The sequence below is a fragment of the Pneumocystis murina genome (genome assembly GCF_000349005.2).
Source record: "Pneumocystis murina B123 chromosome Unknown supercont1.6, whole genome shotgun sequence".
Classification (NCBI taxonomy): Eukaryota; Fungi; Ascomycota; class Pneumocystomycetes; order Pneumocystales; family Pneumocystaceae; genus Pneumocystis; species Pneumocystis murina.
In genome coordinates this window covers 221,895-243,786 of record NW_017802364.1, presented here as the reverse complement: position 1 = coordinate 243,786, position 21,892 = coordinate 221,895, and the positions used below count along the sequence as shown (strand labels likewise).

The 21,892-nt window shown below is 27.5% G+C and overlaps 12 protein-coding genes across 12 annotated transcripts; 6 read left to right on the top strand and 6 right to left on the bottom strand.

The window, feature by feature from the left end:
- Window positions 1-75: 75 nt before the first annotated feature.
- Window positions 76-1,166, top strand: PNEG_01231 (ADP,ATP carrier protein; the record flags this gene model as incomplete). Its single annotated transcript, XM_007874959.1, has 2 exons — window positions 76-146; window positions 243-1,166. Exons 1-2 carry the CDS (start codon window positions 135-137, stop codon window positions 1,164-1,166), a joined length of 936 nt encoding a protein of 311 aa, XP_007873150.1. The 5' UTR covers window positions 76-134.
- Window positions 1,167-1,327: 161 nt separating this feature from the next.
- Window positions 1,328-2,575, top strand: PNEG_01230 (hypothetical protein). Its single transcript, XM_007874958.1, has 2 exons — window positions 1,328-1,724; window positions 1,771-2,575. The coding sequence occupies exons 1-2, from the start codon at window positions 1,335-1,337 to the stop codon at window positions 2,539-2,541; spliced, it is 1,161 nt and encodes a 386-aa protein (XP_007873149.1). The 5' UTR covers window positions 1,328-1,334; the 3' UTR covers window positions 2,542-2,575.
- A 419-nt stretch (window positions 2,576-2,994) lies between these two features.
- Window positions 2,995-3,883, top strand: PNEG_01229 (hypothetical protein; the record flags this gene model as incomplete). Its single annotated transcript, XM_007874957.1, has 4 exons — window positions 2,995-3,226; window positions 3,270-3,415; window positions 3,458-3,533; window positions 3,581-3,883. 4 exons carry the CDS (start codon window positions 2,995-2,997, stop codon window positions 3,706-3,708), a joined length of 582 nt encoding a protein of 193 aa, XP_007873148.1. The 3' UTR covers window positions 3,709-3,883.
- On the bottom strand, window positions 3,762-4,403 carry PNEG_01228 (hypothetical protein; the record flags this gene model as incomplete). Its single annotated transcript, XM_007874956.1, has 5 exons — window positions 3,762-3,827; window positions 3,877-4,053; window positions 4,103-4,172; window positions 4,216-4,327; window positions 4,370-4,403. The coding sequence occupies 5 exons, from the start codon at window positions 4,401-4,403 to the stop codon at window positions 3,762-3,764; spliced, it is 459 nt and encodes a 152-aa protein (XP_007873147.1).
- An 866-nt stretch (window positions 4,404-5,269) lies between these two features.
- Window positions 5,270-6,030, top strand: PNEG_01227 (hypothetical protein; the record flags this gene model as incomplete). Its single annotated transcript, XM_007874955.1, has 4 exons — window positions 5,270-5,333; window positions 5,383-5,465; window positions 5,517-5,827; window positions 5,870-6,030. The coding sequence occupies 4 exons, from the start codon at window positions 5,270-5,272 to the stop codon at window positions 5,985-5,987; spliced, it is 576 nt and encodes a 191-aa protein (XP_007873146.1). The 3' UTR covers window positions 5,988-6,030.
- A 291-nt stretch (window positions 6,031-6,321) lies between these two features.
- PNEG_01226 (hypothetical protein) lies at window positions 6,322-8,881 on the bottom strand (the record flags this gene model as incomplete). Its single annotated transcript, XM_007874954.1, has 5 exons — window positions 6,322-6,644; window positions 6,691-6,942; window positions 6,990-7,100; window positions 7,150-7,316; window positions 7,363-8,881. 5 exons carry the CDS (start codon window positions 8,879-8,881, stop codon window positions 6,390-6,392), a joined length of 2,304 nt encoding a protein of 767 aa, XP_007873145.1. The 3' UTR covers window positions 6,322-6,389.
- Window positions 8,882-9,257: 376 nt separating this feature from the next.
- PNEG_01225 (hypothetical protein) lies at window positions 9,258-10,690 on the top strand (the record flags this gene model as incomplete). Its single annotated transcript, XM_007874953.1, has 4 exons — window positions 9,258-9,521; window positions 9,572-9,622; window positions 9,674-9,908; window positions 9,954-10,690. The coding sequence occupies 4 exons, from the start codon at window positions 9,258-9,260 to the stop codon at window positions 10,688-10,690; spliced, it is 1,287 nt and encodes a 428-aa protein (XP_007873144.1).
- Window positions 10,691-10,855: 165 nt separating this feature from the next.
- On the bottom strand, window positions 10,856-12,766 carry PNEG_01224 (hypothetical protein; the record flags this gene model as incomplete). Its single annotated transcript, XM_007874951.1, has 8 exons — window positions 12,645-12,766; window positions 12,495-12,603; window positions 12,366-12,451; window positions 12,255-12,321; window positions 12,084-12,207; window positions 11,379-12,037; window positions 11,176-11,338; window positions 10,856-11,130 (listed from the first exon to the last, which is right to left on the bottom strand). The coding sequence occupies exons 1-8, from the start codon at window positions 12,752-12,754 to the stop codon at window positions 10,856-10,858; spliced, it is 1,593 nt and encodes a 530-aa protein (XP_007873142.1). The 5' UTR covers window positions 12,755-12,766.
- A 517-nt stretch (window positions 12,767-13,283) lies between these two features.
- PNEG_01223 (hypothetical protein) lies at window positions 13,284-15,483 on the bottom strand (the record flags this gene model as incomplete). Its single annotated transcript, XM_007874950.1, has 9 exons — window positions 13,284-13,427; window positions 13,476-14,103; window positions 14,143-14,279; window positions 14,322-14,400; window positions 14,446-14,686; window positions 14,730-14,896; window positions 14,942-15,120; window positions 15,164-15,361; window positions 15,403-15,483. 9 exons carry the CDS (start codon window positions 15,481-15,483, stop codon window positions 13,284-13,286), a joined length of 1,854 nt encoding a protein of 617 aa, XP_007873141.1.
- A 421-nt stretch (window positions 15,484-15,904) lies between these two features.
- On the bottom strand, window positions 15,905-17,602 carry PNEG_01222 (hypothetical protein; the record flags this gene model as incomplete). Its single annotated transcript, XM_007874949.1, has 6 exons — window positions 15,905-16,439; window positions 16,484-16,612; window positions 16,656-16,707; window positions 16,753-17,031; window positions 17,084-17,249; window positions 17,300-17,602. The coding sequence occupies 6 exons, from the start codon at window positions 17,600-17,602 to the stop codon at window positions 15,905-15,907; spliced, it is 1,464 nt and encodes a 487-aa protein (XP_007873140.1).
- Window positions 17,603-17,909: 307 nt separating this feature from the next.
- Window positions 17,910-19,129, top strand: PNEG_01221 (hypothetical protein; the record flags this gene model as incomplete). Its single annotated transcript, XM_007874948.1, has 4 exons — window positions 17,910-18,213; window positions 18,261-18,702; window positions 18,747-19,003; window positions 19,049-19,129. The coding sequence occupies exons 1-4, from the start codon at window positions 17,923-17,925 to the stop codon at window positions 19,127-19,129; spliced, it is 1,071 nt and encodes a 356-aa protein (XP_007873139.1). The 5' UTR covers window positions 17,910-17,922.
- A 971-nt stretch (window positions 19,130-20,100) lies between these two features.
- On the bottom strand, window positions 20,101-21,641 carry PNEG_01220 (hypothetical protein; the record flags this gene model as incomplete). Its single annotated transcript, XM_007874947.2, has 4 exons — window positions 20,101-20,719; window positions 20,763-21,179; window positions 21,229-21,352; window positions 21,401-21,641. 4 exons carry the CDS (start codon window positions 21,639-21,641, stop codon window positions 20,101-20,103), a joined length of 1,401 nt encoding a protein of 466 aa, XP_007873138.1.
- Window positions 21,642-21,892: the final 251 nt, after the last annotated feature.

The following is a 21,892-nucleotide window of genomic DNA, read 5'->3' as shown; positions in this document are numbered from 1 at the left end:
TCATTGACATCTAGAAAAGATCTGTCGAAGATTTTGTTTTACTAAATTTTTAAAATTAAACGAAAAATATATTTATTTGGGACTTATTTAATATTTAAGAAATATTCTTTAATTTCTAATATCTTTGTCCAAATATGGCAAATAAGGTATGTAATGAATATTTTTTTAATATATTTGTGTTTTTGTTTTTAATGATAAAATATAAAATATATATTTAAAAATATATTGATTAATTTGTTTAGACCGATCCACAATCTAATTTTTTTATTGACTTCATGATGGGAGGTGTTTCTGCAGCTGTTGCAAAAACTTCTGCGGCTCCTATTGAACGAGTGAAACTTTTAATTCAAAACCAAGATGAAATGATTAAATCTGGGCGTCTTAGCCAAAGATATACAGGCATTATCAATTGTTTCTCAAGGACTGTTAAGGATGAAGGAATTATTTCTCTTTGGAGGGGTAATACTGCAAATGTGTTACGTTATTTCCCAACACAAGCTCTTAATTTTGCTTTTAAAGATAAATTTAAAAAAATGTTTGGATTTAAAAAAGACAGGGATGGATATTGGCCTTGGTTCTTTGGTAATCTTGCTTCTGGAGGTTGTGCTGGTGCTGCCTCTCTTCTTTTTGTTTATTCTCTCGATTATGCTCGTACTCGTTTAGCTAATGATGCTAAATCTGCTAAAAAAGGTGGTGAGCGTCAATTCAACGGCCTAATCGATGTATATAAGAAAACGCTTGCTTCTGATGGTATTCGCGGTCTTTATCGTGGTTTCGGCCCCTCTGTTGCTGGCATCATTGTTTATCGTGGTCTTTATTTCGGACTTTACGATTCTGTTAAACCTGTGGTCTTAACCGGGCCTCTTGAAGGTAGTTTTATTGCTTCTTTCGTTCTTGGCTGGATCGTTACCACCACTTCTGGTCTTGCTTCTTATCCTATTGATACTGTTCGTCGTCGAATGATGATGACTTCTGGTGAAGCTGTTAAATATTCTTCCTCTTTTCAGGCTTTTTCTCAAATAATTGCAAAGGAAGGTTCCCGTAGCCTTTTTAAGGGTGCTGGTGCCAATATTTTAAGAGGTGTAGCTGCCGCTGGTGTTATTTCAATGTATGATCAACTTCAAATGATTGTTTTTGGTAAAAAGTATTCCGGTGGTTCTGGTTAAAAAAATTATAAATATGTTTTTTAAAAAATAAACTGATTTAATTTTTGATATATATTTTTCATATAATTTCTTTTTTCACTTATATCCCTCTTATTTTTTTTTTTCCGAAGGGTTAGGTCCTCACTTTTTTCTAGCCAAAAATTTGAGACGGGCAAAGGCCCGCAAACAATGACAGAGCTTTCTACGAGCTTTAATGTGGACAAAATGGCACGGTTTCCGGGCTTACCGTTAGGAACAACTCATGGAACGGCAAATAATGTGAGTAATGATGGGTTAACAAAGAATTTATTATTTGAATCATCATATACGCCGTTACAAGGAAATGGGGAGGTTCAAGAAAGCAGAATTGAAACAAAGAATGAGGGTTATTCTAATAGTCAGTTGACGTTGAGAGCATTGGTATCAACAAAAGAAGCGGGAATTATTATTGGAAGACAAGGGAAAAATGTAGCGGAATTGAGGGGAGCAAATGGAATTAAAGCAGGAGTAAGCAAGGTGGTTCCGAATATTTATGACCGAGTATTAACTATATCTGGTACATTAGAAGGTGTAAGCAAGGTGTGTAGTAGTATTTTTATAGAAGAAAAGATTTATTGTTTATTAGGCGTATGGAACGATTGCGCAGTCGTTTATCAATAATCCTATAGGGCATTCTAATCATCATTTAACATCTTCATCATCGGAACCTCAGTCTTCAATCCGACTTTTGGTTTCTCATAATATGATGGGAACGATTATTGGAAGGCAAGGACTTAAAATTAAGCATATTCAGGACATTTCAGGAGCAAGAATGATTGCTTTTAAAGATATTTTGCCTCAGTCGACCGAACGTATTGTTGAAGTTCAGGGTGTTGTGTCTTCAATTCAAAGTGCTATATGGGAAATTGGAAAATGTTTAATTGATGATTGGGAACGAGGTATTGGGACGGTTTTTTATAATCCGTCTGTTAGATTGTCATCTGCTTCTAGTATTGTTCCTGGACATCAAACTAATAGTATTTTTTCGGGCCCTCAATCCGGTCATTTTCTTCAATATCAACGTCAAGGTTCCCATTTGAGTTATTCTCGTCTTTCGAATTTAGCATCGCATTTTCAAGAATCTTTGGATGCGTCGAGTCAAGATATTTGTGTTCAAAATATTTCGATTCCTTCTGATATGGTAGGATGTATTATTGGTCGTGGCGGTAGTAAAATTAGCGAGATTAGACGAATAAGTGGAAGTAAAATTAGTATTGCAAAGGCTCCGCATGATGAGACAGGTGAACGGATGTTTACAATTCAAGGAACGTCTTCTTCTAATGAAAAGGCTCTTTATTTGCTTTTTCAAACACTGGAAACCGAAAAAAATCGACGTGGTCAAGAAAATCTTAAATAATTTATTTTCACATCAATTTTACATAATATTTTTCAAATATAGGTGTTTCATAGCATTCTATATATATTATAATGGTTTTAAAAATGGTATTGTTTCATTTCTTATACATTAATATATAGAAGAACTAGTTGAGTATATTTTTTATACGATCTGGTTCATTGTAAATGAAAGTGTTTTGCATTTTTTGTATTTTTTATTGATTTTTTAAGATTCCTTCCTTTTTCATTGCTTTACTTATTTATATGACTAACGTTTTTTATTAAACTATCATTTTGTCCATTTTATTTAACGATAGAAAAATAGTAAATTGAGATTAGAAAAATAAGACTATTTTTATAAAGATATTTTATTATTTGAATAGATGGTATAAGAGGTGTTCTTTTTTCCTTTTTTTTTCAAAAGAAGCCTGTTTATAGAGATATTTTAGATGTTTTCGTGATTTTTATAAAAAAAATGTCAAAAAATTGTCTTAAAAATGATGAAGAAAATATAATATTTGAGTTTCCATCACTATATGAGTTTCCTCCATTTTTTACTCGGCAGCCAAATGCAGAAACATGGAAATCTCAACAATCACATTGGGTATCATTGATTTTGAAATATTGTCAGTGCAAACGTATCTTCAGGCTTCATATTTCAAAGGAATTGCTTGAAGAAGAGTTGTTTTTTAATAGGAAAATTCATAGTAATTCTTTTTTTTCTATGAAAAATGGGTTAATTACTTTTAGGACAAGTTAAAATGGATATGCTTAAAGAAATTCTTGACTTTATGGTAAGCAAGAATAATGGGGAATGGCTGTGTAGTGGGAAAAAGGATATGTTTCTTGTCTACTGGAAAACATTGGATGAATGGGCTGATATGATAATAAATTGGGTAAATGTATGTTATTGTGGGGTTTTTCTGTCTTATATATAGATCGAAGAAACAGGGCAAAGAAACTGTGTTTTAACCTATTACGAACTCATAGAAGGTAAGGCGTTAATTAATACAGGTGTGTATCTCTTTGTAAAACCGTTTTATCATATAAAATATGAATAGAGCTTTATAAAATAGATCCAATAATACTTAAAAAAGCTATTGCTATTCTTGTTAAGAAGGATATGGCTCAGGTGCTTCGAGGTGCTAATGAGAATGAATTTGGTGTAAAGTTTTTTGGTTATATTTAATTAAAATGTTTTTTAAGAAAAATCAGATGTTATCTGTTAATGCTTATATGGGTTTAGACAGTCCGCATGTCTGTGAGCGCACTTCGTACAATGCATCCATATCCAGCTGTTTTTACTAGCTTGTTATAGTAATTAGTTTTTGAAAATAATATGAATAAATAAATATACTTTTTCATGCCAATTTAAAAGAATTGCTGGATTATATGATTTAGGATCTGTAAATCCCTTGTATAAATATTTCATTAATACATCTTGTTGTTCTGTATTAAGAGTTTTTATTACATTAGGAATTTCATTGGGTTTTATTGATGAAAGAAGTTCAAAGATTGTATCCATATGCCGTTTCTATTGTATGATATATCACCAATATTTATATTTATATTTTCTGCTTTACCTTAGCATCGTCGACATCTCCATATGGAGGATTAATTAATGCTTGAATTAATGCTTCTACTGCTTTTCCTCTACCAAAATAAAAACGAATTCCATATTTAAATATATAAATACTGTAAAATCATTCCAAGTAATATTGGTGTTCTTTTAGATATATCTTCCCGTATTTCATCTGGCAATCTCTTTTCTTTTTCAAATAAATCTTCTTTTTTTAATCTATCATTATCTTTATTCCTTTAGTGTTTAAGCAAATACATTTAAATAATACTATAAATATCAATTTGTTTTTGTCTGAATGACATTTCTTATAGTAATATTTTTTTTGAAATTTTTTAATAAAATACATTTTGATGACGTTGAATTCATTAATATATTAACTAAAAATATGAAAAAATAGTAATATTAAAATCAGTGTTTTTGAAATATAATTTCAAATATGAATTTTTTCGTTTTGTTGAAAATTTATAGAAAATTATTGCTTTAAAATGTTAATATTAATATTAAATGTCTATGATTAGATAAATTTGTAAAAGATTTTTTTTTGAAATATTTTATTTTAGGATTGAATTTTTTTGATATGATTGTTTGGTATTTTTGATTTCTGTAAGTTTTTTCTTGATTATTTAGATTTAGTTTTAAAAATTTATGTACCTATTTTTGAATTAGATTAATTAATTTGAAAGATTGATTTTATTTTTGTAAAAAAATTGGTATATTTTTATTATTCCATAATTGAGATAAGAAAAGATATCTTAGTTTATTTCTAACAATTATTGAAATATAGAAGTATTTTTATTTTCAAAGCATTTATCTTATTAATATAAGAAAATCTCAATAATATTTTATGTAACTATGATTGGCATAATGTTTTTTGTATTTTTATGATAAAATAGCTAAGTAAAAACTACTTTTTTTCTTAAATAGTATTAATTATTTTTAAATTTTCAAATATTAACAATTGATAAAAATATAAAATTTCTTAGAATTAACTTTTTTGCTAAAAAATAATATTAAATATTTCAACTGTAAGAGATAAATTTGATTAAAGTCATATAAGTTGCATTTGTTTTATTTAACTTGTTTTAAAGTATATTAGTAAGGGTTCTAACCTAATCTTATGGACTGTTTTTTAGTTTCGACTGGAGGATTTTAACATGAAAAAAACTTAATGTCTTTAGTAAGAAAGATTGTAAAACCTGAAGGAATTCCTATCACAGATCTTGAACGTACAGGTATGGTTTTGTTATTTGATGGTAGAATTAGTATTGATATATTTTTCAGTTGCTCAGGCTCTTTTTGATTTAGAAACGGTTCCAGATTTAAAACGGGAACTTCGTCCATTACAAATTGTTGCAGCTCGAGAGGTAATGAGTAGTCTGTTTTTTTGTATTTTATTTTATCTGTTTTTATTGAAGGTTGATGTGGGACGTGGGAAGAAAGCAATTATTATTTTTGTTTCACCTTCTTTACTTAAATTGTATCATAAGATTCAACCACGATTAGTTAGAGAATTGGAGAAAAAGTTTTCTGATAGACATGTTGTTTTTGTTGGTCAACGACGTATTATTCCTAAACCAGGTCGAAGAAGTCATCAAAAACAGAAACGTCCACGATCACGAACATTAACATCTGTTCATGAAAAAATTTTGGAAGATTTAGTATTTCCTGCTGAAATTGTTGGTAAAAGGATACGGGTATGTATGGATGGGAAAAGGATTCTTAAAGTGTATGTTTTTTATTATTTATGATGATTTAATTTAATGGTTAGTTTCTTGGATAATAAAGATGTTGCCTCAATTGATTATAAGTTGGATTCGCTTCAGAATATTTATAATAAATTAACATCTCGCCAAGTTGTGTTTAGTGTTCAAGAAATGGGATTGTAATATAGAAAATGCTATATTTTTGTAAAATTTTTTAATGTTTTGATAACTGGAAAATGTAGAATTATATTTCTTGATTTCAATGTATTCATAAATATATTGTAACTTATGATTGTGCTCGTTTTTTGTCTATCTCTATGTTTCAATATCTATAATTTTTTAATTTGATCTTTTGTATAATTTTTAAACTAGTAAGTCTATAAATTTGTGTACCATTTGCATTTGTGAAGAAGCTGGTTTCTTGTAATTTAGATGCTAAAAAATAGTATTATGATATAAGATTAAGAGGCATATATTAATAAACATATTTTTTAAAATTATCATATTTTTATTAAAGTGCTAATATTAAGAATATGGTAATATAAACCAAGATATACATTTAATTCGAATAAATTTTAGTAATAATTACGCAACATTAGGAACATGAGATGGTGGATTATCTATATTATTAAGAGAAGGTTGATAACTTGGTTCAACTGGCAAACCAATATCTCTGGAAGGATATGGTCGAGGACCTAAAAGTTTTTCTACTTCCTGAAAACCGATTACTTCTTTTTCTAATAAACACTTTACAATTTTTGAAACATCGTCTCTATGTTTTTTAAGGAGCATGTGGCATCTGGCATGGGCTTCTTTGATTAATTTCCGCACTTCAGAATCCTAAGATTAATTAGGTCAAGGTATATTATTATTATTAAATACATACAATCATTCGTGCAGTTTCCTCGGAAAACGGTTTTTGAAATTGATCATTATTTATTTGATATGAGACGGTTCCAAGATCTGATAATCCCCATGTTGTAACATATTGTGTGGCCATTTTTGTTACTTTAGAAAAATCATCACTTGCACCAGATGTAATTTCTACATTAGGAAAAAAGATTTCCTCTGAAACTCTTCCCGCCAGTGTCATTACCATATTATCTAGAATATGTCCTCTAGATAGTAAATATTTTTCCTAATTGTGATTAATAATAGTGTTTCTAATAGAATATATATAATTACTTTATGTAAATAACTTGCATAGCCTAATGCGCCATTAGATCGAGGTATAATAGAAACTTTAAGTAGTTGATCAACATGTTCAAGAAAATAGCCTGCTACTGCATGACCGGCCTATATATATATATATTAAGATTTCTATCTTCAAAAAAAAGTAATATACCTCATGATGAGCAACTATATTTCTTTCTTGAGGACTCAGAACCCTGCTTTTCTTTTCAAGACCTGCAACTACCCGCTCAATTGCTTGTTCAAAGTGGACCATTTCAACTTTATTTGCTCGATGACGCGCTGCTATTAGTGCACCTTCATTTACAGTGCTTGCAATATCTAGATATGCTTAAATAGAATAGATAGATATTAAAGAAGTATTTACCAGCTCCAGAAAATCCTGGGGTTAATATAGATAATTTTTTTGCTATATCTTCTAATTTTTCATCTATTTTGATTTTTTTTAGGTGAACCATAAAAATAGCTTCTCGGCCAGATACGTCCGGCCGATCAATTGTAATGTGTCTATCGAATCTACCTGGTCTAAGGAGAGCATTATCAAGAACGTCCGGTCTATTTGTTCCAGCAAGCACAACAACATGTTCCGATGTACTAAACCCATCCATTTCTATTAAAAGCTGGTTTAATGTGCTTTCCCTTTCATCGTTTGATCCAAATTGATTTCCTCTGCCTCTTGCTTTTCCAATAGCATCAATTTCATCCATAAAAATAATACATGGTGCATGCTTTCGAGCATTTGAAAATAGATCTCTTACTCTAGAGGGTCCTACGCCAACAAACATTTCAATAAACTCCGATCCACTTACACTAAGAAATGGAACGTTTGCTTCACCAGCAGTTGCTTTTGCAAGAAGTGTTTTTCCTGTTCCAGGAGGGCCTGATAGAATTGCTCCTCTTGGGATTTTAGCGCCTAATTTCTCGTAATGTGATGGATTTTTTAGAAATTTAACAAATTCCATAATTTCTTCTTTGGCTTCATCTGCGCCTGCAACATCTTTAAATTTAACTTTAACATCCGTTTCATGATTAAACATTTTCGCACGACTTTTTCCTATACCAAAAATTCCACTATGAGCTCCTCCCGCACCACCTGCTCTTTTCGAAAGCCAGAAGATACTTCCTATTAATAATAAAGTAGGTGCTAATGAAAGAACAGTATTAATGATCGATATTTCATCATGAAAAGAAACAGGAATTCTTTCTTCTTGAGGAATTTTTAACTCATCCTGAACCATATCAAGCCTTCTTTCAAATGCTTCTACTGATCCAATACTGAAATAATATTTATTTGGCCTAGTATTAATACGAGTTTCGGGATACATTTGACCCGTTTGATTTGAATGCAAATGAACTCGCACCTTATTCCTATTAACTACTGTCAATTTATCAACCATCCCTTTATCTAAAAAAGCTGTACGAAATTCTTGCCATGTAATTTCTTTGCTGCTTTTTAGAACTGAAATTCGATAGATAATATAAGAAATAATACATAAAGATAAAATTGCATTTGGGCTTATCTTTATTTCATTAAGATTTGGATTTCTTCCTGTTGATTTTCTTTTATAAAAGTTTTCTTCTTTTGAACATGATCTTTTTACTGTAGATTTTTTAGGTTTCCCAAAAAAACTTTCAAATCCGCGAGGAATCATATCATCTTTAAAAGAACCTTCTTCCTTGTCATTCTCTTTTGCACTTTCTATATAAGAATCTTTTTTTTTTTCATTTTTTGCATGTGTATTGTCTATTTTATCAGTATATGTTTGACACATTATCTGGAATTCTTTTTTTTGTATAAAATCATAATGTCTCCAGTATACTTTTTTTGTACTAAACAATGTATGAAAAGTCCTAAAAATATGATTTTTTTGTTGAAATTTTATCATTTTTCCCTTTATTTTTTATTATTGACTTTTTAATAAATACGTATAAATATGATCAAATTTAAACTTTGAAATGATTTATATATATTATTTTATTTACTTTTCTTAAAACTTAAGGTTTTCCTGTTATTCTATCTCGTATTCTTCAATAATATAGATTTTCAAAGCTTATCAGGTTTTAATAAAGTTGAAGTGGGTTAAGAAACGTTGATATCGAATTTTCATGTGATTTTAAAAAAAAAAAAAACTATAGCAAATTAGATCTTGAAAATGTTATTTTTCATGTTGGATGCTTTTGAAAAAACATTACAGAGCTCTTTTGATTTTTTCTAGGTTTTTATGAATTTAAAAATAAAAATATTTAGATATTTTATGTGTTATGCATTTGATAAGTAAAGAGAATAATCAGAATAAACATGATATTAAAATGGACATTATTGATGTTAAAGTCGATGATCATTCTTTTAAACAAGAGGAGGATGTTATTATTGTGTTAGATTATGAGAAAAATAGATCAGAAGCTTCACATTTGATCTATACAAACAATATCTTAGATTATAAAAAACGTGTTGAAACACAAGCTGAATATATAGATGCAAGTGCTTCTAGGGAATCTTCTATTCATAAAAAAGATATTAAAAAGGTTTCTAATCTTTTGAATATGTAATATCTTTTTAACGTATATTTTTAAAGGAAAAAACAAGAAAAAGAAAAATTAATGGGTTGAATATAGAAGGGAGTAATGTAATGGTTTTTTTGGTATATTGTTTTTTTTTCTTATTTTTTGGTTTTTAGATAAGTGAATTGGAAAATGATTGTAAATCAGATGTTTTTCTGAACAATATGATTAAAAGGCCACAGATAAATAATTTCAATAACATTAAGAATGAAAATATTGAGCTTTATTGTATATGCCAAAAACCAGACACTGGATGTTGGATGATTGCATGTGATGGATGTGATAATTGGTATCATGGGGAATGTGTGAAAATTCTTGAAGCTGATGAAGAACTTCTGGATAAGTATTTTTGTAATAGGATGTTTAATTGTTTTTATTTTTCGTTAATTGTTTTAGGTGATTTTTGTACTAAAAAAGGCAAAGGTTGTACTATGTGGAAAAGAAAATGTCGTCTTTCTTCATGTAGAAAGCCTGCTCTTGTTTCTTCATTCCCTCCTTCGAAGTATTGTTCAACAGAACATGGTGTAGAATATTTTAAAGAAAGATTATGTTGTTCTCTATTAGAAAAATCGGAAATAGCTGCTTTAGCTCGAAGCGTTGATTCTGTTGAAGCCTTTAGATGTTTAGGGGATACTTTTCCATTTATAGATGATTCTATTGTAAATAGTGAAAGTCTTTCATTGTTGAGATTAATCAATTTTAAGAGAGAAAAAATATATGAGCGTTTAAAACAAATTGAGATACGAACAATTTATATAAATTTTGCTAAAGATAGGGCAAAAAAAATAAATGAAGAAATACGTGCTGATGGATCAAAAAAAGAAATATGTGCTCTTGATTATCGTTTATCTTGGGATGATGACGAATGGAATGCTTGGATTGTTAGTGATGATGGGAAAAAGATATTTAATGATGGCAAATTAGAAGGTTATGATATGATATGTATTACAGAAAAAAGAAAGTGTTTTAAACATAATAATTGGGTGATGATAAAAATAGAAGAAATGGAATTGGAAGATATAATATGTCGTGAAACACTTAAAAAGCTAAGAAGACAAGAACAGAAGATATATAAAAGAGAAAGGAAATTAAAGGTCTTGGATAAAGAAAATAAATGTATTGCTACTTCATAATTTATAAATTTCTGAAAATATTAGAAAAATGCATATATTATATTAATAAATCCTTTATTCAGAATTTTAACTTAAAATGTAGCAAATAGCTACTTCAATTTTTTTAGTATATAAAATTTTTATTTTTTTTAGAAATATGTAAAAATAGAGTGAAATTTTCTTTTTTTAAGCTCTATTTTCTTCTAAAGTACTAAAATCTTGCAAAGTATTACTCATTACTAAAGATATGGCGATTGGTTTTTTTCCTCTCTTAATAGTATCCCAACAAAATCTACAATAAACCTTCATTTTTCCGTCTTTATCAATTTCATTTAATGATCCAGAATCCATGTTTTTACCACATCCTCCGCTACATTTTAAACATTTTTTATGCCATTTAGTAGAATTGGGACCGGGATATGATTCAAGAAAAGTTATAGATTCGCTACAGCTTGCGCATTCTAAAATATAATTAGAAGAAAAAAAATATATAATGAATGAAATACTATCAAATCCTCCAAACTTTGGAAGAGACTTTTTTTTTACAGAAAATGCTTCTGTTGAAGAATTGTTTTTTAATGGTTTTATATTTGATATTGTATTAGATGTTAATGCTTTTTTAGGTGATATAGAGTTTGATAAAAAGCTATTTTTTAATTCTAGCATACACTAAAATGTTAGTAAACATCAATTTAATAATAAATGTTACCTTCTCATGGCAAATATTGTTTTTGTAAAAAATATATTCATTTTTTCTGATAAAAATGTTGCAAATATTACATTTAAAACAATTTTCATGGTATTTTTTTTCTTTTGTAATCTGAATTATGGTACCTGTTAAATTCATTTTGCAAGAATAGCATAAAAACTGCTGTTTGTCATTATTTAATGAGTCCTTTAAATGTCTAGAAAATGTGTCTTTTTCAGAAAACGAATTGTAATCAATAGTTGATAAAGCATTATTCTCAAATTTAATATGATCCGATAAAAATAATTTATTTTTATAATTTTTAGTTGATGGCAAAATAGGAGGGATATTTTCCTGAGAAATATTTGTTTGTGCCTCAGATAGTGTTATAAATGATATTTTTGATTCTAATGTTTCTTCTTTTTCTATTTTATCTGGAAAATTAGATGATTCGGATGAAACATCGATTATGTTTGTTTTAAATGAATTATGCGAACGTTTTACTTCCACAAAATTTTCTATATGTTTACGGACACTTAAAGAATTTCTTTTTTTTTTTCTAAGTAATTTCCACATCTCTGAATTTTTCATAGAACCTTGTGGGATAAGAGCACAAGACTGTGAAATATTAACTTTTGGTGTTAGATTATCAATAATTGGATAATTGTTTTTAATAGAATCTAATATTGTATTAATGTTTTATTTTAAGAACTTTGAAGTTAGTGCCTTTTAATGAAACTTCATCTGGATTTTCTATACTATTAGGACAGTTTTCACTGAAAGATTGCTTATTTAGCTCGGTTTGTAAATTGTCTAGGATATTAATACAATGATTTATTTTTTCTCTATGCTACCAATAAACTTAAGAAATACTTTTTAAAAAAATCTATATCCTACCTCTTGAGGATTTTTGTCTTGATGTTGAGAAGTAGTATTGTTATTACTTATTTCGTTAGGATATATACTATTAAATAATTAAAAGGAAAATGAAAAATTAGCTATTATTACTTTTTATTTTTTGATAAAAGATGAAGATGACAGTTTTTGCAATAATAAGCTTCTTGTTTTTCTGTAGTGTTATACATTAGTTCATTCTATTAAATTTTAGACAAATATAACTGAATATACAATGAATACAGATGGAAATGTTTCACAGCATGAAGAACATAGCCATGGTATACCTTTTTCCTGAGATTTTTCAAAAAAATCCATATTATTCATTAAAGAATTTTCTGTGGTGAATGTTCTATAAAGATAAGCATTTAATTTCTTAAATAAGAAGTATACTTTTCTTTATAAAATTTATCATTTTCTTTACTTTCTGTATTAAATGCTATATTTAATGGAATTTCTGAAAGTTTCTTATGATAATTTTCTGAAGAATTATATTTTTCCATGAATACAAAGTGTATTTTTAGAACTCTTTTCTAATATTTTTCCTGAACTTTCACTTCTTATTTTAAAAATATAATAATATATATACGATTCTTATTGTTGGTTATCTTTTTATTTTAGTATTTGTGTGGTTATCTATTTTTAAAAACTTATCGTGTAGTTGATCAACAGTAGTTGCTATAGTAACCACCCCCGATAAGGTAGATATGCTCGAGTATCAAAATATTATAATATACAATTTATAAAGCATTATATATGATACTTCTTAAGAAATAAATTCCTACCTGATTTTAAGTTAAAAATATTTTAAAGATATGATCTCGTATTAGTTTGATTTATATAGAGAAATATCAGAGATTAAATAAAAATATGTTGCAATATATGACTTCACAATATTATAAAAAGCATAATATTCTTTTTACATATCAAATTATTCGTTTTTATATAAAAATACATATTTCGTCTTTGAAATTGTTTTACAATAATCAAATATTTAGATATTTGCGTACAGACTGTTATTAGTAAATAAATTCAAGGAATGTTAGCTACCTCTTTCAAAATATCAACTTTCTGGTTTGCCTTAATAAATAAGTTTTTGTATTGACTAATAATATCTTTTAAAAATTCTTCTTTTGAGGATTTTCCGTCGCATATATTTTTTAATTTTAATTCCATCTATATTTGTAAATATTTTAGATAGAGAATTTTTTTATATAGAAATACTTCTTTTCGTAGAAAAGGTTTAGCTAAACTTTGATCAAAACCAATTTTATCGTAACCATCTACTAATGCTATACCCAATGTACTAGGTATAAATTCATAAATTGTGTTATTTTGACTTTTTTTATTTTTATTTTTAGATTGTTTAAATACATATTTTCGATCAAGGATTTTCTGAATATGCTCTGCTATAGTAGAATCTGTCCCAATTCCATTAATATTCATCAAGTTGATTAATTCTGATTCCGTCAAATGCCCTGGTGATTCTGTCTTTCCTTCTATCATTTCGGTATAATCCAATTCTATCATTTCTCCTTGGTTAAAATCTGGTAAAGAAACAGACGAATTCCATTTTTCATATAAATAAATATCTAGGTAATTATTTTCTAAAATAATAAGAGCTGATGTGGAAAAAAATTCCTCTCCCCATTGTATAACAATTACTGTTTGCTTTGCTTTTGCATCTTGAGAACAGCATGCTAGAAAATGCCTAACGATAAAAGAGTAAACCTTATGTTCATTTACAGATTTTAACGAATTTTTTTTTACATAGGTTACAGGATGGATTGGGGCATGTGCTTTATCATTATTTTTTCCTTTCTTAGGGTGGCAAAATTTTTCATTTAATAAACTTTGTTAATTAGCTTAGCTTGTATACTCCGTAAGGTACTTTTGAGCATAGTTACCCCATTGTTCATCATTTACTTGTTTTTCAATTAAGCTACGTAAATCTATATCATCGTCAAATTGGTCTGTTTCCGTCCTTGGATAGCTTATGAAACCTTTTGTATAAAGAGTTTCTGCTATCTATTTTGGCAATTAGAAAAAACAAATATAAAAAAAAAATACCGTCATTATATCTTTTGAAGATATTCCTAAGTATTTAGTCCCTCTTTTCTGAAGTTCAACAGTAGTAAGTGGGTATGGTCTCCTTTATACATGAGAATTTTTTTTTTTGAAATGACTTAAATACAATTTACTCTTTGGCTTTCGTACTACGCTTATAACTTTTGCCTTATCGAATAAAAGACAATTCTCATATATTAAAAATACGGAAAGCTTATCAAAAAGCCTTATTCTTTTCCAATTAAATGATATTTGATTGTTATTATAAGAACATATGACTTTGATAGACCAAAATTTTTCAGAAACAAAATTTTCAACTCGTTTCCATCTATCAACGACAAAGCCAAGAGTTGGAAATTGACAAGATCCTTGTATATATTAACAAGAAATATTGATTTCTAAATAATGAACCATAGCTAATTATTTCTTTTGCTAAAGGCTCAAAACTTTGTAATGACAAAGTTTGAAACCGTGTAAAGGCTGATCCTGTTTTTAAATCAAATTCTATACGTGCAGCGACTGCATTGACTTGTTTTTGATCGATATCGAACGGTCGATGGGCTGCTTTTATGATATGCCTAAAAAAAATTAAAATAATTTGTTTTAGGTATTTGAAAATATACATTCTTTCGAGATTATTGAAATGTGCGCGTTTTACCTCTATTTTTGGGTTTGCTTTCCGTGCTATATTGACAATTTCTGTTCCAATATATTCACCCTCTCTGTCACAATCTGTCCAAATATAAAGACCATGTGCATTTTGGCTTTCTTTTAAAATATTATCATGAATGTTTTTCATATCCTATTGTATTTAGTGAATTTCTTCGTTATCTAATTGTGTATACTTTATTGACTGTTGGGATAATTTTTGCTTCAAATAGATTTAAAGGATTACATGAATTCCATTTCTTAAATTTTTCTTCAAATTCCCATTCTATTAAGTGCCCTCTAACAGAAGTAATAGTGACTGAACTGTCACCCCAGCTGAAATTAAATTTAAAGCGAATATCATAGTTTTTGTTATAAACATCTTTTGTTTCTCTCTATAATATTAATTTAAATAAGAAAAAAAATAGAAAAATACTATGTGTACTTTCCCTCCACCGAGAATATCTGAGATTGCCCTTGCAATTGACGGTTTTTCTGCGACACAGAGGATTTTCATGAATTACCAATTTCATCAGGTTAATATCGATTGGTTTTAAAAACGGAATTTGATGTTTGCAATTAAGCAAAAAACATATATTTCAATGCAATTTTCTAAAGTCATAAAAGTTATGGATGGAATTGAATAAAAAAGTGATTTTCAAAAAAAGAAATAAAAGTATCTTTAATTTTAATTTTTTGATTTGAATATTTCTTTTAGATAATTTTATACATTTTTTTAAACAAGAATTTAATATATATAGTGTATACCATATTCCGAAGATCATCACTAGAAAGGATAGTAAGATACTATAATGAAACAATTACATTTATGAATTAGATATAAAATGCTTCTATTCCTTAAAATATTCATAATTTTTTTATTGTAAAATGCATATAATAATTTCGTGGTTTCAGTTTTATTCAAAAGTTTGGATCAATTATAGAATTTTACCTAAGCCAATTACTCCCCAGAATCCTATTTCTTTAGAGACTATTCTCTGGCTTAGGCTTGTTTCTACATGTTTGAATTCCTCCTTATCTAAAATAATATCATAAACTATCTTTACAAAAATTGAAATTTCAACTAAATCATCATTAAAATCTATATTATTTGAAATAATTTCTGAAGGGATAATCTCAAGTACAACAGTTGTCCAATTTTTCCCACGGTCCCATAAAGCGCCTGATATTGGCATTTTTGTTGTATCTTTTGGTATAGACTTAGTTATAGAGTTATTGTTAGATGTATCTTTATTAGCACCTACTTCAAATTCTGGACATAAAATAGTAACGCTATGACTATATTTCCCAGATGTTCGTTGAGGTGTTGCCAAAAAAACTTTTATTTTTTGATAAAGAGGATTTGTTACTGTTAAAAGAAATAGATTTGTTACATTTGGAGAAAGTTTTCCTGGTGAACAATTGGAAATTGGTCCAGGGAAACATTTTAATGAAATAGTTGGTATATAGTTCCTGAAAAAATTAATAAATATATTGGTAATTATATAAGTATTTACATAGCTATTAATTTAATACGAAATTTTGCTGACATAGGCTTACTTTCTGGACTAATTAGAATACTTTTACATGAGCGGCAACGCTTTGATCTTTTTGCTCTTAACAAATATGGGATAGGCTTAAGATCACTATCATTGTCAGTATATAACAAAAAGTGTAATATAATTCTACTTTTTAAATATAACATGATATAATTGGTTTAATCTTTGTTTGATTGTAGCGACTATTGAAATTTAGTTTTTTTTTCAAATAGGGTTTTTAAATTTACTTTCATTTAAATTTTTCATTTCTGCCATTTTTTTAATAATTTCTTGATCATCTTCTAAATCTCGTGAATTTTCATAAAAATTAAAAACGTCCACTTCTTTTTTATTTTTTAAAGAATATTTTTTCTTAATCCTTTCATATATATTTATCATTTTTGAGATTCCAGAATGATTATTCGTCTGTAATTTTAAAGTTCCATATGTTTCTTCATAATGTGCTCTTAATTTACTGTAAAAGAGTTTTTTTTTTGAAATTTCTGGCAAGGAATCCTTCATTTGAGCTGTATGTATGTAATCAATATGAAAATAAAAAAAAATAAAGAACTTGTTTACCATTGAGTCCTGAAGGTTTTTCAAAGATTATATTAATTTCCGCTGAGGTCCATTGGCAATATGGACATTCTAAAGCATAGGAACTAGGATCCTTATCCGAATATGAGTGTCCTTTCTTTAAACTTTCAAGTTCTACAAGTGATAGTGATGCAAAGCAAATGGGACACTGAAAACAATTTCTCAAACATCTGTATAAATTACTAGACAATTTAATACTATATATAAGCCTTTCCTATTTCCATTACTATAAATACTTGATTTAGGTACTTCAAAAAGACAGTTTGGGCAAAATTGACTGATAGTTTCCTCTTGAACACAACGAGGGCATCTTATTGCATAACATTCTTCACAAAAATAAAGATTTGACAAAGGATGAAGTGAAAATGACATTCTTTGGTCCCTTGTATCAATTATATCTGCTGGAGTGTCTAAAAAATTTGAAATTGGTTCATCTTTTTTAAAATCAATTGGTGAATCTGCGCATGGACAGTAAATATGAACGTAGGGAAAAGTAGCCATGTAAAAACAATACGGATTATCATTTACAGAAACAGATCCATTTAAAATGCTTTTCAAATGCTAATTTATGATATGAACGTTTTTATTGAACAAATTTGCATATTTTTTTGACGTTTTATATATCGTTGATATTTGATTTTTAAAAAACTTATTTTATGGAAAAAATGATGATACGTTATTATAATATATTGTGTTTTTATTTAAATAAGATAATTTTTATATGTATTTTATTTTATTTTTTTTGAGATTTGATGGAAGATGCTATTGTAAAAATAAAATTTTTTAAAATATTGTAATTCGCAACTTAGATGTGATAAAGGATGTTTGGATTTAGTGCTTTTAAGAAAAACTCAATGTTCTTTTTTAGTCCTTGTTTTCATTTGCATAAAAAAAATCACTATTTTAGATTTTCACTAAATCAAATCTGTAGACTTAAAATATGTTTGAGAAACTATTTACCTTTTACTGTGAAAAGCTCTAAAAAGTTTCTTGTTTTTGACCAAAATGCTAAAAAGAAGCAAAGATTGCGTGCTGCTTTTGATAAAATTGAAGCTAAGAAAGCTGATTATCTTAAAAAAGAAGTTGCAAAACGTTTAGTAGAAAGACTCATGGTAAGAATATCATATTTTTATTATGAAAATATTTTAAAATATATTAGTTTATTAAAAAAAAAACTAAAGTTATTTTTGATTTTGGATCTGGAGCAGGATATATTGCTTCATGTCTTTCTCAAGAAAAAAATAAAGATCAATTTTTAGGAAAAATAGAGCGTTTAATTATGGCAGATGTTTCAGAAGATGTTTTTGATGATGATAATTTATCTAATATTTGTGATTTCATAGTAGAAAAAGTTTATATAAATAATGAAATTCCTTCATTTTCTGAAAATAGTATGGATATTGTTATAACTAACTTATATATACATTGGATCAATGATCTTCTTGGTCTTCTTAAACAGATAAAATATATATTAGTTCCAGATGGTGTTTTCTTGGGATCAATGTTTGGTGGAGATACTTTATTTGAATTAAGGACGTCTCTTCAATTTGCAGAACAAGAAAGAAAAGGTGGTATTGGTGCAAGAGTATCCCCAATGGCAGGTGATATTATAAAATAGACAATTATACTCTATTAAATTTTTAAGATATTCAAGATATTGGTAGTTTATTGAGTAAAGTTGGATTTAAATTAATTACAATCGATGTTGAAGATATTATTGTAGATTATCCAGATATATTTTCTCTTATGAAGGATTTACAGAAAATGGGTGAGAATAATGCCATAATAACCCGTCCTCATATTATTTCTCGAGATGTTTTGTTTGCTGCCGAAGCAATATATAGAGAATTTTATGGAAATGAAAATGGAACACTTCCTTGTACTTTTCGTGTAATTTATATGGTAAATTTGTTTTCGTTTGTTATAGTAATTTGGTAACTTAGAAAGATTGCATGGAAACCATCACCTAATCAATCTTTGCCATTAGAAAGGGGTACTGGAAAAATAAATCTTAAAGATCTACTTTAAAAGAATGATTCAATTGTAATATAGTGATGCATATTTTATTCTGTTTTATGGCAAATATTATTATTGTATGGAAATAATAATAATATTAAAAAAAGTGTTTATCTTGTAACAATTAGATTATAAATGTTAATATTTTTAGACTTGATTTAAAAAACGATTAATTGTATTGTAAAAATTTAGTAATAAATAATTTATATTTATATTTCAAATTTAAAGTATTGAAATTTTAAAATATGTACTAAAATATTTTAATAGGTCTGTAATCTTTTAAGATAGTTTAATATAGCTTTGTACAATTTTGTATATATTAATTATTTGTAAATATCTTATTTAGGGATTTTAACATTAATATATTGCTAATTTAAAAAACTATTTGTATTTAAAAAATATGAATATTATAGTAATTTTTCATAATTTTTTTTGTTGTTTTTGATAATTTAAACATATATTAATTTAGATATATTTTATTGTATATTATGTTTGAATTGTTATGAAAATATCATAATTTTATGAAAGTATAAAATGAACATTATATACAATAGAATCTCAAGTAAACAGATTATACATTAAAATCAGATTCGATATTATTCTTAATCCAAGATCCTACAAACTTAAAAGTTTATAATATATATATGTACATTTGAATATCTTTTTCCATCCTTTTGCTATTTTTAGCTGAATATGTACTAGATTAATGGTTTTCCAGATAGTTCTTTGCTTTAGGTTTCCTACTAGTTTTTTCTGTACAAAGCTTTTCTTCATATTTTTAAATTGATCTGCATTTAAGTAATTTTAATATAAACTGTAAAGCTTTTTTATATTTTTCTTAATTATTATATATCCTGCATTATTAAAAAAATATATAAAATTCATAAATAAAAATTACGTTGAATAGAATTAAATATTATTTAGAGACCTTTAGAAAAGTTGATTGTTATTAATGTTTAAAAAAAATAAGTTTTTTTAATATATTACTCTTTAAGATTCTCAAGTTTACGTTTATTATTTTCCTTCAGTTGACCAAAATTAGTCATACTCATTTCTGCTTCTATTCTAGCAGCAGATATTGTATTTAATTCCTGGGCTACTTTAAAATCGCTAACATGTGGGTTTTTTTCCATTTTAGCATTAATACGTTTTTCAATTGCTTGAATTAGTAAAATATCTCTTTGAGAAACAAGAGTAATACTTTCTCCCGATTTTCCAGCACGAGCTGTTCTTCCTACTCTATGAATATAATCATCAGGGTCTTTAGGAACATCGTAATTTATAACAAGTTCAACGAATGGAATGTCTAAACCTCGACTCACAATGTCTGTAGCGATTAGAATTTTGCTTGCTTCTTCTTTGAATTTTCTAAGAGATTGAGTTCTTTCTTTTTGTGGCATTTCAGAATGTAATGCTGTAACTTTAAAATCCAGTATACGAAACATTCTACAAAGTAATTCGGTTGTTCTGGTTCTATTTGTAAAAATAATTATTGATTTTTCCTTGTATTCTTGTGTGTTAAAAATACGATAAAGATATGCTTCTTTTACATATGAAGGGATAAATATATATGTCTGAATAAGAGATGAAGGAACTGCAATGCTATATATTTATTAGAATTATTTTGTGAAAAGTAATAAAATACGGTGATTCTGTGATATTATATAAAAATAATGGTTTTTTTCCTGGTTTTGAGGATTGAATTTTCAAATTTTTTATTGAATCAGTAATAGTTGCTGTAAATAATAATGTTTGACGATTGTTTGCTTCTGGTAAAATTTCTATACATTTTTGTATGTCTTTAGAAAATCCCGGGCTCAAAAGTCTATCAGCTTCGTCTAGCACCAAAAAACGAACTCTTTTAAAGGCATCTATGGTTTCCTGTCCACTGCTTCTTATATGATCAGCAAGACGTCCAGGTGTCGCAATAATAATATGTGGTCGTTTTACTAAAGTTAATGCTTGTGTCATCATATCCATACCGCCAACAATTGTAGCTTGTTTTAGATCTACAGAAGTTCCTAAAATTGCTAATTGATCTGAAATTTGTAGGGCTAATTCTCTAGTTTTTAATTAATTTTGTTTTTTGAAAAAAAAAAAAACAAAAGAACCTTGTAGGTGTTAATATTAGAGCAAATACTCCATATGGATCTTGAGTTAATTTTTGGACTATTGGTAATGCAAATGCCATAGTTTTTCCCGAGCCTGTTTTGGCATTTCCTATGCAGTTTTTTCCTATGTTTCTATTAGTTTGTATGGAAAAACTATAATTAATATTAAAACCTTCTAAAATAGGTGTAATACATGCTGCTTGGATAGCTGTTGGTTTTGTAATAGCAATTTTTTCTAACGTTTCAATCAGCCATGAATGTAAGCCACAAGCCTTAAAAGAAATATTAGATGTTTCAGAATCAGATGATACTTTTTTATGAAGTAAATTGGGTTTTGATATAGTTTTATTGTCTATTTCTGTTTGTCCGTTCATTGTGTCTGCTGTTTCTATTAGTGTTTCTGTGCCTGACATCGATGAATATTTAATGTTTTAATTTTGTCTATTTTTTGATATCCTTAAGGTTTCAATACATATTTTTAATGTTATTCAATAGTTTTGGATGAGAAATAGATGGATTAAAACAAATATTTATCTTATTAATTGGTTGTATATGACATATATATATTATATATTCGTTGAATTACCATTTATATATATGGAATATTTAATTGAACATTAAATAATATTACTATTGTTATTAATGGAAAGTTTAATGTATATAT

What these genes read in the sequence shown, in the direction of transcription:
- PNEG_01230 (XM_007874958.1), top strand. Translation starts at nt 1,335, where the DNA reads ATGACAGAGCTTTCTACGAGCTTTAATGTGGACAAAATGGCACGGTTT. An exon ending in CATTAGAAGGTGTAAGCAAG is followed by an intron (nt 1,725 to 1,770) that starts GTGTGTAGTAGT and finishes ATTGTTTATTAG; the next exon opens with GCGTATGGAACGATTGCGCA.